Source organism: Heptranchias perlo, chromosome 11 (genome assembly GCF_035084215.1).
Source record: "Heptranchias perlo isolate sHepPer1 chromosome 11, sHepPer1.hap1, whole genome shotgun sequence".
NCBI lineage: Eukaryota > Metazoa > Chordata > Chondrichthyes > Hexanchiformes > Hexanchidae > Heptranchias > Heptranchias perlo.
This window is the reverse complement of record NC_090335.1, coordinates 26,161,049-26,175,923: the sequence shown is the minus strand read 5'-3', so window position 1 is coordinate 26,175,923 and position 14,875 is coordinate 26,161,049. Positions and strand designations below refer to the sequence as shown.

The window sequence follows — 14,875 nt, the reverse complement described above, 5'->3', positions numbered from 1 at the left end:
AGAAATCACAAATTCTCACCCAGTCAATGACCAACAACTTGCATTTTAAAAAAAGGGGAGATAGACATAATGGGCTCGGGTCCTGAGCCACAGCCAAAATGCGCATATGGATGGATGCAGAGGGAATTCGAGTTACACACGCATGGCAGAGATTAAAGGAGACATATCCTGATTGTAAACAGAGGGCCTGTTCCCTTTACTCCAAAAGCCTTCTATCAGATGGTTCAAAAATTGTTGCATTCGGTACAATGGCGACATTCTGAGGTTTGAAAAATGAGAAAAGATTGTATTTTTACAGAACACGACGACTCTTAATATATTATTTTATCTTGACAAGGGCAACATTCGTAGGCCACTTAAAAAGAACTGGAACTTAGGACTGCCCTGGGAGTTTCTGCAGAGGTAGTACTGGGCGGTGAGAGGGTTAACATTGCTATTGCCAGCTACATCTAACAATCAACAAATTAAGATTCCGATTTATACAGTAATTCAAATACCTCCGCTAAAACAAGAAACAAAAACCAAAATATATTTAATACAAACAAAATATTTTAGGGCAGTAGTTCAAAAAAAATCACTCTCTGTATTTAAATTGCAATCAATTGTAACTCAATGAATATAGGTGCCTGAATAAAGGGATTCTCCTGGATGCAAAATGAAGTTTAGTTTACCTGCAGTGCAAGAGGTTTCCATCTCATGTTCTTAAGCAAAGCAGGTGCAGAGGTGAGCATGCTCTGAGGCCGTTTCTTTAAGGTCAAGATGACCCCACTGGGATCTTCACGAAGTGCATTTACCAAGTTTTTCAACTGCCATCCTACCTAGAACCCAACAGCAAAAATAAAAAAAGGATTAAAAAAACTACAGCATAACTGAAAGCAAAAAGTATTTCATCAGTGTTATGGATTGCTCCGAATGACACGTGAAAAAATATCAACATTAGCATAAATTATGAAAAATAAGTAGTGTGAAAAATAATTAGCAGTCTGACATTTTTCTCATATAAAAGAATAGCAGAATGGCTCTCATTATTTAGTGAGCTCCAAGGCAAGGCATTACAATGCCAGAGAATGGCCGATTTCCACTTCACATCTGGTTGACCATCCTAAATGAGCATTATTAACACTGAAACATTTTAATGGTGCTTGTATACAAATGATATCATCCACAATGCTCAACACCAAACATATCTCCGTGAAATAAAAATAACATTATTTTGAGGTGTATATATAGAAATAAACTTGGCATCATAATACCCCCACCAACACATTCCAAAAATTTATGCTGCAGCAGCATAAACCTTTCCATGTCTCATATGCCAGCTCCAAAATAAGAGTTTTACGAGCAGAAAGGTTTCCTGTTACAGGAACTAAAGCTCCTAGAAAGGGCAGCACTTTCTGTCTAAGTGCTATTAAATTGTAATACTGGGCTCCCTTTAACATTTACTTACATGAGATTATATTTACATAAAAGGGAGACTGAATCATACAGCACAGAAGAAGTCCATTCAGCCCATCATGCCTGTGCTGGGATATTATATTACTTCGGGTGTATTAAATCATATGGACAAAGGTCAGGGAATTGGGATTAAAGAGTTACAGGGCTGTGGTGGCTAACAAAATGACACAGCTGACTTGATGGGCCAAATGGCCCATTCCTGTTTCTATGTTCCCTTCCCAACAAACGTACTGAACATCCCATTTCCAAACTCTCCCTTCCTTGCAGTATTATTTTCTATCCATTATTGAAAGATAAATGAAACTAATTTTTCTCCTAGATTATATGTCTCTTCTAATGCATTTTTTCTTTATTTTCCCATCACTTAGGAAAAAATATATAATTTCAAATTTATAATTAAAAAAAAACAAAGGTAATGGGAGTGGAATTCAAAGACAGTTTGTGGACAGTATTTGTCATTCATGTAAATGGAGCAGAACTTGATGAGACCACTGCGCGTGAAACTGCAAAAAACATCACAGATCACTGGTAAGCTGCAATTTTATAATAAGCACAGGGTCACAAGGGAAGGCAGACACTAGGAAGTAAACAGTTATCTCACTATTTCGGTGGAAAGAGGTGTAGAGTTGGGCAGTCGGTAAGCAGCACCCCTCACTCACCCCTCGCACTCCCCTCCTCCGTCCCACCCCCACTACATTGAGGCCATCTATCTCTCTTATGCAATAATTCAGGTAAATATTTTATGCTTTCAATGACCAAAAATTCAAAATAATATTTATGCTGATGTTGCCTGTGATGACAGTAATTGGTCTTAGGGTACTCATTGTGGATGTCCATATAAACCTACATTGGTTTTTACTTTATTAAGTCTATAGAACAATGGTTAAAATGCATTTGAAGATAAAGCTGCAGTGGTATAATTTGTTCAGTAACACAGAACTGCATATCATGCATTTATTAAACACCAATAAGAAGAATCAAAAAATCAGTGACTCAGTATATAAGAAGCCTCAGTATTATCCAGTTTGTCTGATGACCTACAAGCTGGCCAACATAAAACTAAACATTTTAATTGAAATACTTTAAATTTCAGTACCATATTGTCAAGAACCATGCAGCAGATTTCAGTATTGGTTTCAAATTCCAATGTGAAGCAGCCATAATAATAATAATAATAATAATGCCATAACTCTGATTCAAATTTCAATTGCATTTCTATTTAATCTATACACAGACAATGCTGAAAGTTATTAACATTAATATATACAGAAGTTATGATAGTATGGAATACTGCACAAATAAAATATCACCGATTGTGAAAGAAAAATGCTAATTTACATAAATCCGTAAAAAACCTGTTACAACTGGAAGTATGGGTCAGTCAGTCTGATTGGTAGTACATCAGAGGCAAGAGAGTTACATCATCATTTTAATTTTTTAAAATCATAATCTGAAGGATTGCTTTATAACTGTATTTAACTAACTTCTCCTCCCTCCCCCAGTGTGAACCCAACTTCTACCTTTAACTGCTACATTAATCCTTCAGTTAGGAGGACAACCCAGTCTACAAAGCTGCTGTTGACATTAGCCTATGATTGCTGATGTTTTCTCAGGCCCAGACTGATCTAACTAGTTTTCCTTTTCCCTAAGGTGGATAATTCTACTTCTTCAAAGTTTATTCAGCAGCTTGAACAATGATAAGACACCGAGAGCAGTTAGCATTTTGTGGCAGCTTAGCCTGAGGTTTAACCTTGGGCTCTATAATGAATTAAATGCAATATCCTACTGCTACAGCAACTAGGTGCCTCCAAAAGATTGGAGAGCGAGAGAAAGTTTGGAGAGTGACAGAGAGAGGGACAGAGAGAGAGAATTTGGAGAGAGAGAATTTGGAGAGAGAGAGTTTGGAGGGAGAGAGAGCGAGAGAAGTGGTAAGCTGAAAAGTACTACCTGCCCCTGTCTAGTACATTGTATAATGTAAAGACTGAATGTGGGTGACTAATCCACATGAAGCAGAAGGAACAAAGAAAGCTAAGTGTAGGACGGAATGTACTACCTTTGAATGTTTGGTGCATTGTATAATAATGTGAAGATTCAACGTGGGGGAATAAACCATACTTGAGTGGAGATCTGATCTATGTGTATAATTGACTCCTGGGTCTGTATCAGCCGGTTACATGGGGCAAAACAAAATTAAATTGCAGGACACATCAATTCCAACATTGAATCACTGTCTAAACATGTGGAGAAATATATTAAAGAAAATCAGAAACAAAAAAGAAAAAGTGAAATACTTCCATGAGTCACATTCCAACCCAGTACCACAATCCCTAGTGATACGTTATATGGCTCAGTGCCTCATCCCTGACACAATGCTGGAACTTAGTGAGCAACAAAAAAGATGGAATAGCTGTAGTGTAGTGTAGCCATACCTGTAGGCCCATGGTAGCCTCTACAACATTCATTGAGACGATCCAAATCAAAATACTATTCTACTAACAGAACCATTATGAAAAACTGCAGTATTATTTCTCTGTAATTCTATGTAAATGAAATACAGGCTCTTATGTTGTATAATTAGAACACAAACTCACTGACCCAACTGAAGTCAACATTATCTTGTTTACTTGTACTTCTTTCAATTTAGTATACTGTATTCGCTGCTCACAATGCGGTCTCCTCTATATTGGGGGGACCAAATGCAGATTAGGTGATCGCTTTGCTGAACACCTTCACTCAGTCGCAAACGTGACCTTGACCTGCCGGTTGCTTGCCTTTTTAATTCCCTGTCCCACTCCCACTTTGACCTGCCACACTGTTCCAATGAAGCTCTACGGAAGCTCGAGGAACAGCACTCATCTTTTGATTACGCACTTTACAACCTTCTGGACTCAACACCGATTTCAATAACTTCAGATCATAACCACTGCTCCCATTTTTCGGAAAGCAAGTGCTGGTTAATGGTTCTGCTGTTGCCATTTACAGCCCACTGGACCCATCTTTTGTTTCTTTACTTGTCCCATTACCATCCTCCTTGCCTTGCACCATCATCCCTTTTGTCATTTAATCACTCCTGCCCTCCACTGTATCAGAGACCTTCCCTTTTGTTCTTTCCTCCCCTCCCCTTCCTCTGGCTCTGTACTTGTTGAAGATTAAACAGTTTTTAAACTTCTTTCAGTCCTGACGAAGGGTCATCTACCTGAAACGTTAACTCTGTTTCTTTCTCCACAGATGCTGCCTGACTTGCTGAGTGTTTCCAGCATTTTCTGTTACTATTTCAACGTTATCACAACTTTTTCACTTGCTGGAGAAATGTACCACACTGGGAACTGTGTGGAGTCTTGCGTCTCGACAACATTCTATTTCCCTGCAAGCAACAAAATAAAGCATGCTGCTATTCAGAAGAACTTCCATCCAGTCATGTGGTGCAATCGCACTTCAGTTCACATCACAACGACCGCGACCAATTTTTGTTTAAATCGCTGAAACCAGAATAAACCTGGCCCTTTGGACTCTAAATGTATAAGTTATAAGAGAATACAGAGGATGAAGTACATTCGATGAATGTTATAAATCTCAGTACGCAGGTGACATTGCTAAACAATGTGAACATCTTACTGTGCAGTGGCCCCTGCCGTGTGTGGGCACACGCGTGTGTATGTACGTGAGAGATCATCAGGTAAGGACAGGATTGTGCTGTATTGCTGAACAGCCCATTCATGCTTCCTGTCCCGGCTCACGGGTGAAGAATGACGACTTGGGCAAGCAGGGCACAGTTATCTGTACAATCGTGAGTTGTTACCTTCAGGGAAAGAAGAATGGGGGGGAAATCTGGAGGAAAGTTGGAGAACAAAAAAAATAACCATCAGACTTGAAAATAGATATCACAGACTGATTGGCCAACTGAATATAGCTAGTACAAAATGTCACATGCTTCCTCATTTTTATTCAAAAATAATTTAGTGCCATTTTCTGGCTTGTCTTAATATTTTGTGGTAAACTATCGTGCAAAACACCAGAAACAAAATAACATTTTGGGGAGAAATTGAAATGCCAATTGCTTTACAAGGAAGTTTCAAGATATGAAACAAAGAAGAAGGGAAGAAATTACATTTTTATAGCGCTTTACGGTTCCTTGGGATTCCCCGAAGCATGTTACAGACAGTGAATGACTTTTGAATTGATGTCACTGTTATTATACAGGCAAATATTGTAGCCAATTTGTGCGCAAGATCCCATAAAAGGCAAAAGAGTTAAGTGACCAGTTAATCTATTTTGGTGCAGAGATGAATGTTGGCCAGCACATGAGGAGAACTCCCTGCTCTTCTTCAAGTAGTGCCATGGGATCTTTTATGCCCATCTGAACAGGCAGACAGAGCCTCAGTTTAATGTGTAATCTAAAAGTTGGCATCTCCAACACTTCAGCACTTCCTCAGTACTGCAATGAAGTGTCCTAAATTGAGTGACTGTCTGAGGAACACTCTTGCGCTCTGCAAAGAGTAATGCTTCTAAGTTGGCTTTTATGCTGAGATGCAATACATGAAAATCTGATTGACTTTAAGCTGAAAGAAATGGTGTCAACATGATTTGCCCGCTATACATGGTAGACCTATAATCACGAAAAAAATCAAGGCAACGAGGAAGAGCTCAACAAATATCGGGGTCAAGGCAAAGAGAAGAAGGTCAACAAGTGTCGGGGCCAGGGTCGGAGAAACAATGAGACGGTCAACAAGTGTCAGGGCCACGATCAGAGCAACGACAAGGAGCTCAACAAGTGTTGGGGCCGGGGTCAGGACAAAGATGAGAAGGTCAACAAGTGTCAGGGCCATGATCAGGGCAATGACAAGGAGCTCAACAAGTGTCGGGGCCGGGGTCAGGGCAAAGACGAGGAGCTCTACAAGTGTTGAGGCTGGGGTCAGGGCAAAGACGAGGAGCTCAACAAGTGTCAGGGCTAGGGTCAGGGCAAAGACGAGTAGCTCAACAAGTGTCGGGGCTAGGGTCAGGGCAAAGACGAGAAGCTCAACAAGTGTCGGGGCTAGGGTCAGGGCAAAGACGAGGAGCTCTACAAGTGTTGAGGCTGGGGTCAGGGCAATGACGAGGAGCTCAACAAGTGTCGGGGCTAGGGTCAGGGCAAAGACGAGAAGCTCAACAAGTGTCTGGGCCGGGGTCAGGGCAAAGACAAGGAGCTCAACAAGTGTTGAGGCTGGGGTCAGGGCAAAGACAAGGAGCTCAACAAGTGTTGAGGCTGGGGTCAGGGCAAAGACAAGGAGCTCAACAAGTGTCTGGGCCGGGGTCAGGGCAAAGACGAGAAGCTCAACAAGTGTTGAGGCTGGGGTCAGGGCAAAGACGAGGAGCTCAACAAGTGTTGAGGCTGGGGTCAGGGCAAAGACGAGAAGCTCAACAAGTGTTGAGGCTGGGGTCAGGGCAAAGACAAGGAGCTCAACAAGTGTCGGGGCCGGGGTCAGGGCAAAGACGAGGAGCTCTACAAGTGTCGGGGCCGGGGTCGAGAAACAACGAGGAGCTTAACAAGCCGGCAAGAAGGGCTCGCAGGAGTTCTTGAGGTCACGGGGGACCGGAGGTAGTGGGGCTGGTGTTGCATGAGTATGAGCTGTTCCAATTACAGTCAGGGGGTTAGCTAAACGGGCCGATTCTGATCTCATCTTTGTCACTGAAAAGTTTGTAATGTGTTAATTTTAAAATTGTGACAGGAAGTAGGGAATAATTGGGATGGTAAAGCGAGAACAGCTGCTTGAACTGCCCGAAATAGTCAGTGCCGCTTAATACGGATTAAGCGGCGCCTTTGCAATTGACGCCTATGGTTAGTGCCATTTGCCCGATATAGGCGGCTGTCCGGGATAAATAGTGATGGAGTAAGTTGTGGGGGCTGTATAATAAAATATTCTATAGCATTTTGGATCATTAAAGTAGAATGTAAGTGGATATTTTGCTAAGTTCTTTTACTCCTATTATACTTGATAAACTTTTTCTAACAGTTACAGACATATGGTGGCTAAATATTTAAAATGTAATCTTTGCCAAAATAGATTACATGAAGTTGAATTTTTCCACACATATCACAATAGTACACAATTCACAACACCTAGTACAAAACTTTCTCCATTAACAAATCCATTATTTTTAAAATTGAACAAAGGACTTTCAAAGAATTCATTTACATGATCTCCATAAAGCATAATGAATTGCAAAAAAAAAAAAATTCTGTATATTGATGTCTACAGACTTTTATATTCAATTAGGGGAGGAATCATACTTGAACAATTTACACGAAAATCACTATTTATGTCACGTCTGAATAAACTGACTACACTTGTTGTGGGTATCTGAATCTGAATTGAAGCACAAAGAGGTTCTAGGTTCTAGATATTTGATGTGAAATTCTAAGACAAGCAAGCCAGGAAGGTTGAAGCAGAAGAGGATAACTGGTCCAAGTTGTTAGAATTGTCTTAACAATCTTCGTAAATCCTCATAAATCCAGTGAAATGAGTATTTGTGGGAGTACCAGAACAGATGTGGAAACATGATATGAAAATCAAATAAAAATGTTTAAAATACTTAAATTATAAAATATTCAAAAATAGACTAAGATGTTGGTGTCAACTTAATTCTTATGCTAGTATAGTCAATGTTCTTGGAAATCAAGAGACATTTCAAATTAAGAAGAAGGAGCTTATTATGAAGTAACATTACAGTTTAATATTTTATTTGGATCTTGATTCTAAATGAAATATTATTTGGCATTGAATTTTCAGGTTAAGAAGTTTCTTTCCACCCCCTCCGAAAATAATTAAGTAAAACTGCAAATATCTAAACATACAACCTTCAACTCTGAACAGGTACACTCCATGATATGACATCTCCATGGTCCTCAAAAAGTTTTGCATTCCACATTGAATTTGACCGTTTCTGTCTGTAGTTATCCTTATAACTTTTAATCCCATTCTTAATCTAAAAACTTTTAAACATTTAACAGGCATAGAAAACAAAGGCATAGGTAGGGTTTTCATCTTGGTATATGAGCATAGAACTAGAAGGTACAATTTCAAAGTTAAGAAGCTTCAAATGTACCAGAGATAAAAAGAGTCTATTTTGTCCCAAAGGATAGCACAGACATGCGGACACCGAGTAAAACCAGTTAATGTTGTGTCAATGGGTTTTTTTCAACAAGAGTTTGATAAATACCTGGTTAGAAATGTGATTAAAAACTTATAAGGATATGCAACACAATGGCTCCAGTGTTACTGAGATCAAGGAGTTGTCACCCGTGGAAAGCAACTTGTAAAGGGAGCTTGGCGGACATGTAGGGGTGGATAGAAATTCTAGAGTTTTCCTTGGTTGCCTGTCAGGGTTAGGGAGAGTGTATGCCAAAGTTTTCCTCAGAATATTAAGTAAGCGTTGATGAGTCCAAGATAGATTGTACATAGTATGTAGAAGAAGGAAGTCGATATAGTCCAAAAGGTCATTTTAAAAACCTGCATAATGTTTCCTGTCAAACATCTTTTCTCTGATATGTTGCTGAAGATGTAAGCAGGTTATTTAACTTAGATTGTGAGTACGGAGCTAGAGGACACAAGTCTAAAATTAACCAGCCTCAAGCAAAGCTCAAGATCAGAAGATTCTCCCCCTCCCTTCACACAAAGTTATGAATACATGGAATCTACTCCCAGACAAAGCAATCAATGGTGTGTCAATTAACACATTTGGAAAGGTACTGGATGAATGTCCGTTTAGAAACAGAATCAAGGGTTATAGTAATAAGTATGTATAGTAATAAGTATAACCTTGTGGAACATGATGGTTCCTCTGCTGCTGCTGGAGTCAGGGAAATGTCACACTAAGGAAAGCAAGCAGTAGTCAGACCTGCTTAATCCTGGTTTCATTAGTGTGTAGGCCTGGGGATTTATAACATTTTTGTTCATTACCAAAAAGGAGGAATAAGGAGGCCACATACTCCTGGGAAAATAAGAGTTTAAATGGGGTAGAGAAGCAAAGGGATCTGGGTTACAGATTCACAAATCATTAAAAATAGCAAAGCAGATCAACAATGCCATAAAAAATGTAAAAAAAGCACTCGGGTTCATTTCTCTAGGTATGAACCCCAGTGAAAAGCAGAGAAGTTATGTTAAATTGCTATAGAACTTTGGTTAGACCACACTTAGAATGCTGTGCACAGTTCTGGTCTCCATATTACAAAAAGTATATATACAGACACACTGGAGAAGGTGCAAAGAAGATTTACAAGGATGATACCAGAACTGAGAGGTTATACCTATTAGGAAAGACTGAACAGGCTGGGGCTCTTTCATATTCTAGAAAAGAGGAGGCTGAGGGGGATCTAATAAAGGTCTTTAAAATTATGAAGGAGTTTGATAGGGTAGACATAGAGAAGATGTTTCTGTTTGTAGGGGAGTTCAAAACCAGGGTCACAAATATAAGATAGTCACTAATAAATCTACTAAGGAATTCAGGAGAAACTTCTTTACCCAGAGAGTGGTTAGAATATGGAACTTGCTATCACATGGAGTGATTGAGACGAATAGCATAGATGCATTTAAGGGGAAGATAGGTAAGTACATGAGAGAAAATAGAAGGATATGCTGATAGGGTTAGACAAAGGAGGGTGGAAGGAGGCTCGTGTGGACCATAAACACTGGCATAGGCCTGTTGGGCTGAATGGCCCGTTTCTGTGCCGTAAATTCTTTGTATATCATTGCTACCTAATCCGATCTGAGTACCAAACACCAAATCCCCACTGTACTGTCCCTTTAATATGAAAGCCTATCTTTACCTGGATGCCGCAATCATTTTGACAAACACTTGTTACTTGACGAGCCTTGACACAAAAATCGACATTTATAGTGGCACAATCAAGGACCTGGCAGCGCACAATCTCTCATGATTGAAAACCGGCATTTACAGCACTGGTACATTACTGATGTGGCAGACTTCACGTGCTGTTTCAAGTGCAGGTGTGTGGAGCTTGCGTTGCTGACAGACATATTACAGTCAGCAGCTGGTGTCATGTTCAAGAATGCAGGCTCAACTCACTGGCACATTTACCAGCTAAGCACAACATCTGGGACGCAAAGCCTGTGCATTTTAAAAGCAACAATATTTTTCGAGTAGTGAAGCAGAGACCAAAACCAGTGATACTATATCAGATAGTGATGCTAGATCATATAGATCATGATGAAAGCGACATGGAAGTTTGTGGCCAATGGGAAGCAAGTTAGTTCCACAGCTAAAGTCCAGTGTATTTCACATGGACATTTGAAGAATACAACAGACAAGACTGAGGAATGTGTATGAAGCTGATGCCAAAATGATGCAAAATATTTCTGATTTTATATAATTTTCTCAAAATACCAGCTGATTACTTATTTTTATGCAATTTCAAGATTGCCAGTTAACTTTTATTACATAATACAAATTGGGTTTTCTCAATGCATACGATTAACCAGGTCCGACTGTATAACATCAGATGCAAGCTTACACAGATATATCAATTTATCTATAATGGCAGGGAGAAATTCTGCACAACGTTTCCTCAGGAGATTAAATGGGTTGGGTAAAGTCTGGGAGAGACTGGAATGTATGTATTAAATAGAAGGAACGGGCTTAATAGTCCAAATAACTATTTCACACTCCCTTGGTCCATGTCTTCTTAAGTTTTTGTGTCCCAGTAACCCTTTGATGCTAATGCTGAATTTGTTGCCCTAGTTGGTGGTTTGTCTGCTTAGTTAGTGAAGACACCTTGCATGATCAAGACAGATGAGGGGGGGGGAGGGGAGGAGGGGAAAGAAGAGGAAAGGATAAGAGAGGACAAGTAGAGTGAGAAGAGAGCAGGGGGAGGGGGGAAAGAAAGGGGAGAGGGGGACGGGAGGAAGGGAGGGGAGAAGATAAAAGAATTGAGGAGATGGGGAGAGAAGATAATCGAGGAGAAAAGAGGAGAGGACAGGTGAAAAATAAGGAAAGGAGAGGGGGAAGAGGAAAGAGGAGAGGAGAATGGGGAGAAGGGGAGAGGAAAGGGAATAGAAAAGGAGAGATGAAAAGGGGGAGAAAAGGAGGGAAAAGAACGGGGAGAAAAGGGGAGAGGTAGAGAAAAGAGAGGAGGTGAGGGGGAGGGAAGAGGAGAGACCAGAAAGGATGAGAAGGAAAAGGAGGAATGAAAGGAGAGAAGGGAGAGGGTAGAACAGAGAAGAGGTAGAGGAGAGAATGGCAGAGTGGAGAGAGGGGGCAGGGGCCGAGGGGAGGGAATGAGGTTTTAGGGGAGGAGACACGAAGGGACCAGGGTACGAGACAGGATGGGATGGGATGAGTGGGTGAAGGGATAGGGGAAAGAAGGAGTGGACTTTAGGCTGAGAGATGGGGAAGAGGAGGGATGAAGGGAGAGGAGTGGATTATAAGAAGTTTTGGATGGGGATGGAGAGAGAGAGAGATATGGGGTGAAAGACAGGGAGGAGGAGAGGGAGGGCGATGATGAGTGCAGGGTGTCCGAGTGCAATTTGTGCCTCAATGGCGGGGGGGTGGGGGCGTAAGGATCCGTGCACCTCTTCATGACAATAGGGGTGTCAATTTCAGTGTCTGTTGTTAATTGTATCCATATGATTTATATCAATTAGTGTTAATTGTATTCAGCTGGTGTGTATCAATTGGGGACTCTCTTGTATCCATTTATATGACAGCTCATCCAGGGGTAATGTGGATCTCTGTGAATAAAGGCTTGGAAGCTACTGAAGACCAGGTCTAGTATTCTATCCTTCACCACCTGGCTATCCAGTTTATTACATCTGTGAGGGTTCATTGGCTGATTTGATCCTCATCGGGGAGATGGTTGAGCCACTGAATATGTGGAAAGCAGAGCTCAATGCTTCTTTGGCAATGTTGCTTCTTTGTTTAGTTTCTGCTTCAACTTTCACTTCTTTGGTAGTGCGATTGTTGTACTGGCCCTCTGTGTTCACTTCATTTTGCTACATAAATGGGGTGAAACTGAAACATTACAGGAATTTCTATTCTTTGCAGTGTGCTTCTTTGTTCTACCGTTTATTGCATATAATACGTTGCGGTCTTTTCTAAGGCCACGTTTCCCTGCAGCTGCTGAGGGATTTCTTTCAGCTTATTCATTAAGTTACCTTTAACTTCATATTTCCAATTCCAAATTTTGCGTATTTTTTTAACATGTTCCTCAATTTTACAGGACAGTTTAAATTTTTTCTCCTGCGCTGTTCTAAAGTTGGGTTACTAATTTTTCCTACAGATGGTCCTGTTACGTAACGTTAGCTCACAAAGTGTTAGGTCACTCTACGTTAGGTCACAGCATCACCTACAAGTGCAATACCTTAGCAAAGTTAAGACCACTGACCGTTTTAAATATATAATGGATCATTTTTAAATATGGTGCGGGATTTAATGTTTATCCACTCTATGCTGTTCATCGTATATATATTTTATTCATTTGGGGATGTGGGCATTGCTAGCAAGGGCATCAATTATTACCTATCCCTAAGCTTACCTATCCTTGATACAGCTAAGTGGCTTGCTAGGGCAATTAAGGGTCAACAACATCGGTCTGGGACTGGAGTCACATATAGGCCAGAGTATACTGGGTAAGAACGTCAGTTTTCCTTCCTTAAAGGATATTAGTGAACCAGTTGGGTTTTATGGCAATCTGACAGTTTCATGGTCACTTTTACCAATACCAACTTTTTAAGCTGAATTCAAGTTCTTAAACTGCCATGGTGAGATTTGAACTCATGCTCTCTGGATTATTAGTCTTTGGAATTCTCTATCCCAGAGGGCTGTGGATGCTCAGTCGTTGAGTATATTCAAGACTGAGATCGATAGATTTTTGGACTCTAAGGGAATCAAGGGATATGGGGATCGGACGGGAAAGTGGAGTTGAGGTTGAAGGTCAGCGTGATCTGATTGAATGGCGGAACAGGCTCGAGGAGCTGGATGACCTACTCCTGCTCCTTATTCTTATGTTCTTATGTCTGGGCCACTGGATACTAGTCCAGTAGCATAACCAATACACTACCGTACCCCTCATATATAACGTGAACAGTGAGTATTCGGCAAACATTTAAAAAATCTAAATTAGTGAAACTGAGTGGATCCACCCCAATAAACGCTCCTAAATTAAATTGATAGGATATTACATACATAAAAAAATTACAACAATTCTCAAAAAAAATCACTTGACTTGGACATAACGTTAGTATGTTAAGAATGTCTAAAACAACTTTCCCCTGTACAATCCTGTCCCCATTTCTGGGGACTAGAATTAAGTTCTACTCTGCTCATAGTATTTACATTCCCCTTCTTTGCCAAATGTCCCCAAGCTCCATCATTCCAGTTTCTGCCCGGGTGACCTCAAAGTATTTTTCGTCCAGCCTCCAGAATTTCCCGCTGTATTCCTGCTCCTACAGCCTCCTGGGCTCTGATCTGCTGCTTCCCAGGACCGGACTCTAACACATCGACATGCAGAAGATTGTGTGTTCAAGCCCCACTATGGACTTAAGCACATAATCTAAACTGTTATTTCAGTTCAGTACCAAAGGAGTGCGGCATTACTGAAGATCTCACCTGAGACATCTGCCATTCGCAGATCCCATGGCACTATTAAAAGAGCAAAGAATTTCCCTTGTGTCCTGATCAACATTTGTCCGTTAACCAACACCACCAAAAATAGATTATTTAGCCATTCATTCATTTGCTGTTTGTGGGATCTAGCCATATGCAAATTTGCTGTTGTTTTTGTCTACATAGCAATGACAGAACTTTAAAAGTAACCCATTGGTTGTAAAGTGTTTTGGGATGTCCTGAGGACGTGATAAGGCTCTACAAATGGAAATAATTATTCTTTTTCCAACCCTTCCCGGCTTCGACTCAGCCGCTTCCATGCTACAGCACTCCTTTCTCTCCTCACTGCACCCCCTCCCCCCACGGTGCAGCCTAAAAATTATAACCCTCTCGGAGCTACCAGGCTCCAGCTCCTCCAGCAGATCACATCAGACTCCAGTGCCCCGTTCCTGAGGGCTGCAACTTACTGTGAGCAATGCCACAGGAGATTACTGGAACACTGGATGTAAAAACTGAGACAAGAGCAGCACAAAGTTAAAAATAAAAGCACTTTTCTTCTTTTGTTAAATTCAAGAACAAACTGTATTTGACAGATACAGGTAGTGCATGATCATTTACATTGCAAAAGTAAAAAATGCTACTTAAGGCAAATGTAAAAAATTAAGGTTTAATTTAAAATGCTATTTAGTACAGGGACTGGAAATGCCAACTTTTCCTCCACAAAGCAAGCATTATTTATTTTTTGTTGCCTCTATGCCAGGTACAGCATTTTTGCCATAAGAGTAAAATATTACCTCTTGGATTTAAAACATATCAGATCACT

General features: G+C 40.6%; 1 protein-coding gene across 1 annotated transcript in view; it reads right to left on the bottom strand.

The window, feature by feature from the left end:
* Positions 1-14,875, bottom strand: part of cnksr2a (connector enhancer of kinase suppressor of Ras 2a) — a 514,839-nt gene that overhangs the window by 225,717 nt on the left and 274,247 nt on the right. The window contains exon 9 of the mRNA XM_067992723.1: positions 672-818. Within this exon, the coding sequence (XP_067848824.1) occupies positions 672-818 (147 nt within the window). The remainder of the gene's footprint in view (positions 1-671; positions 819-14,875) is intronic.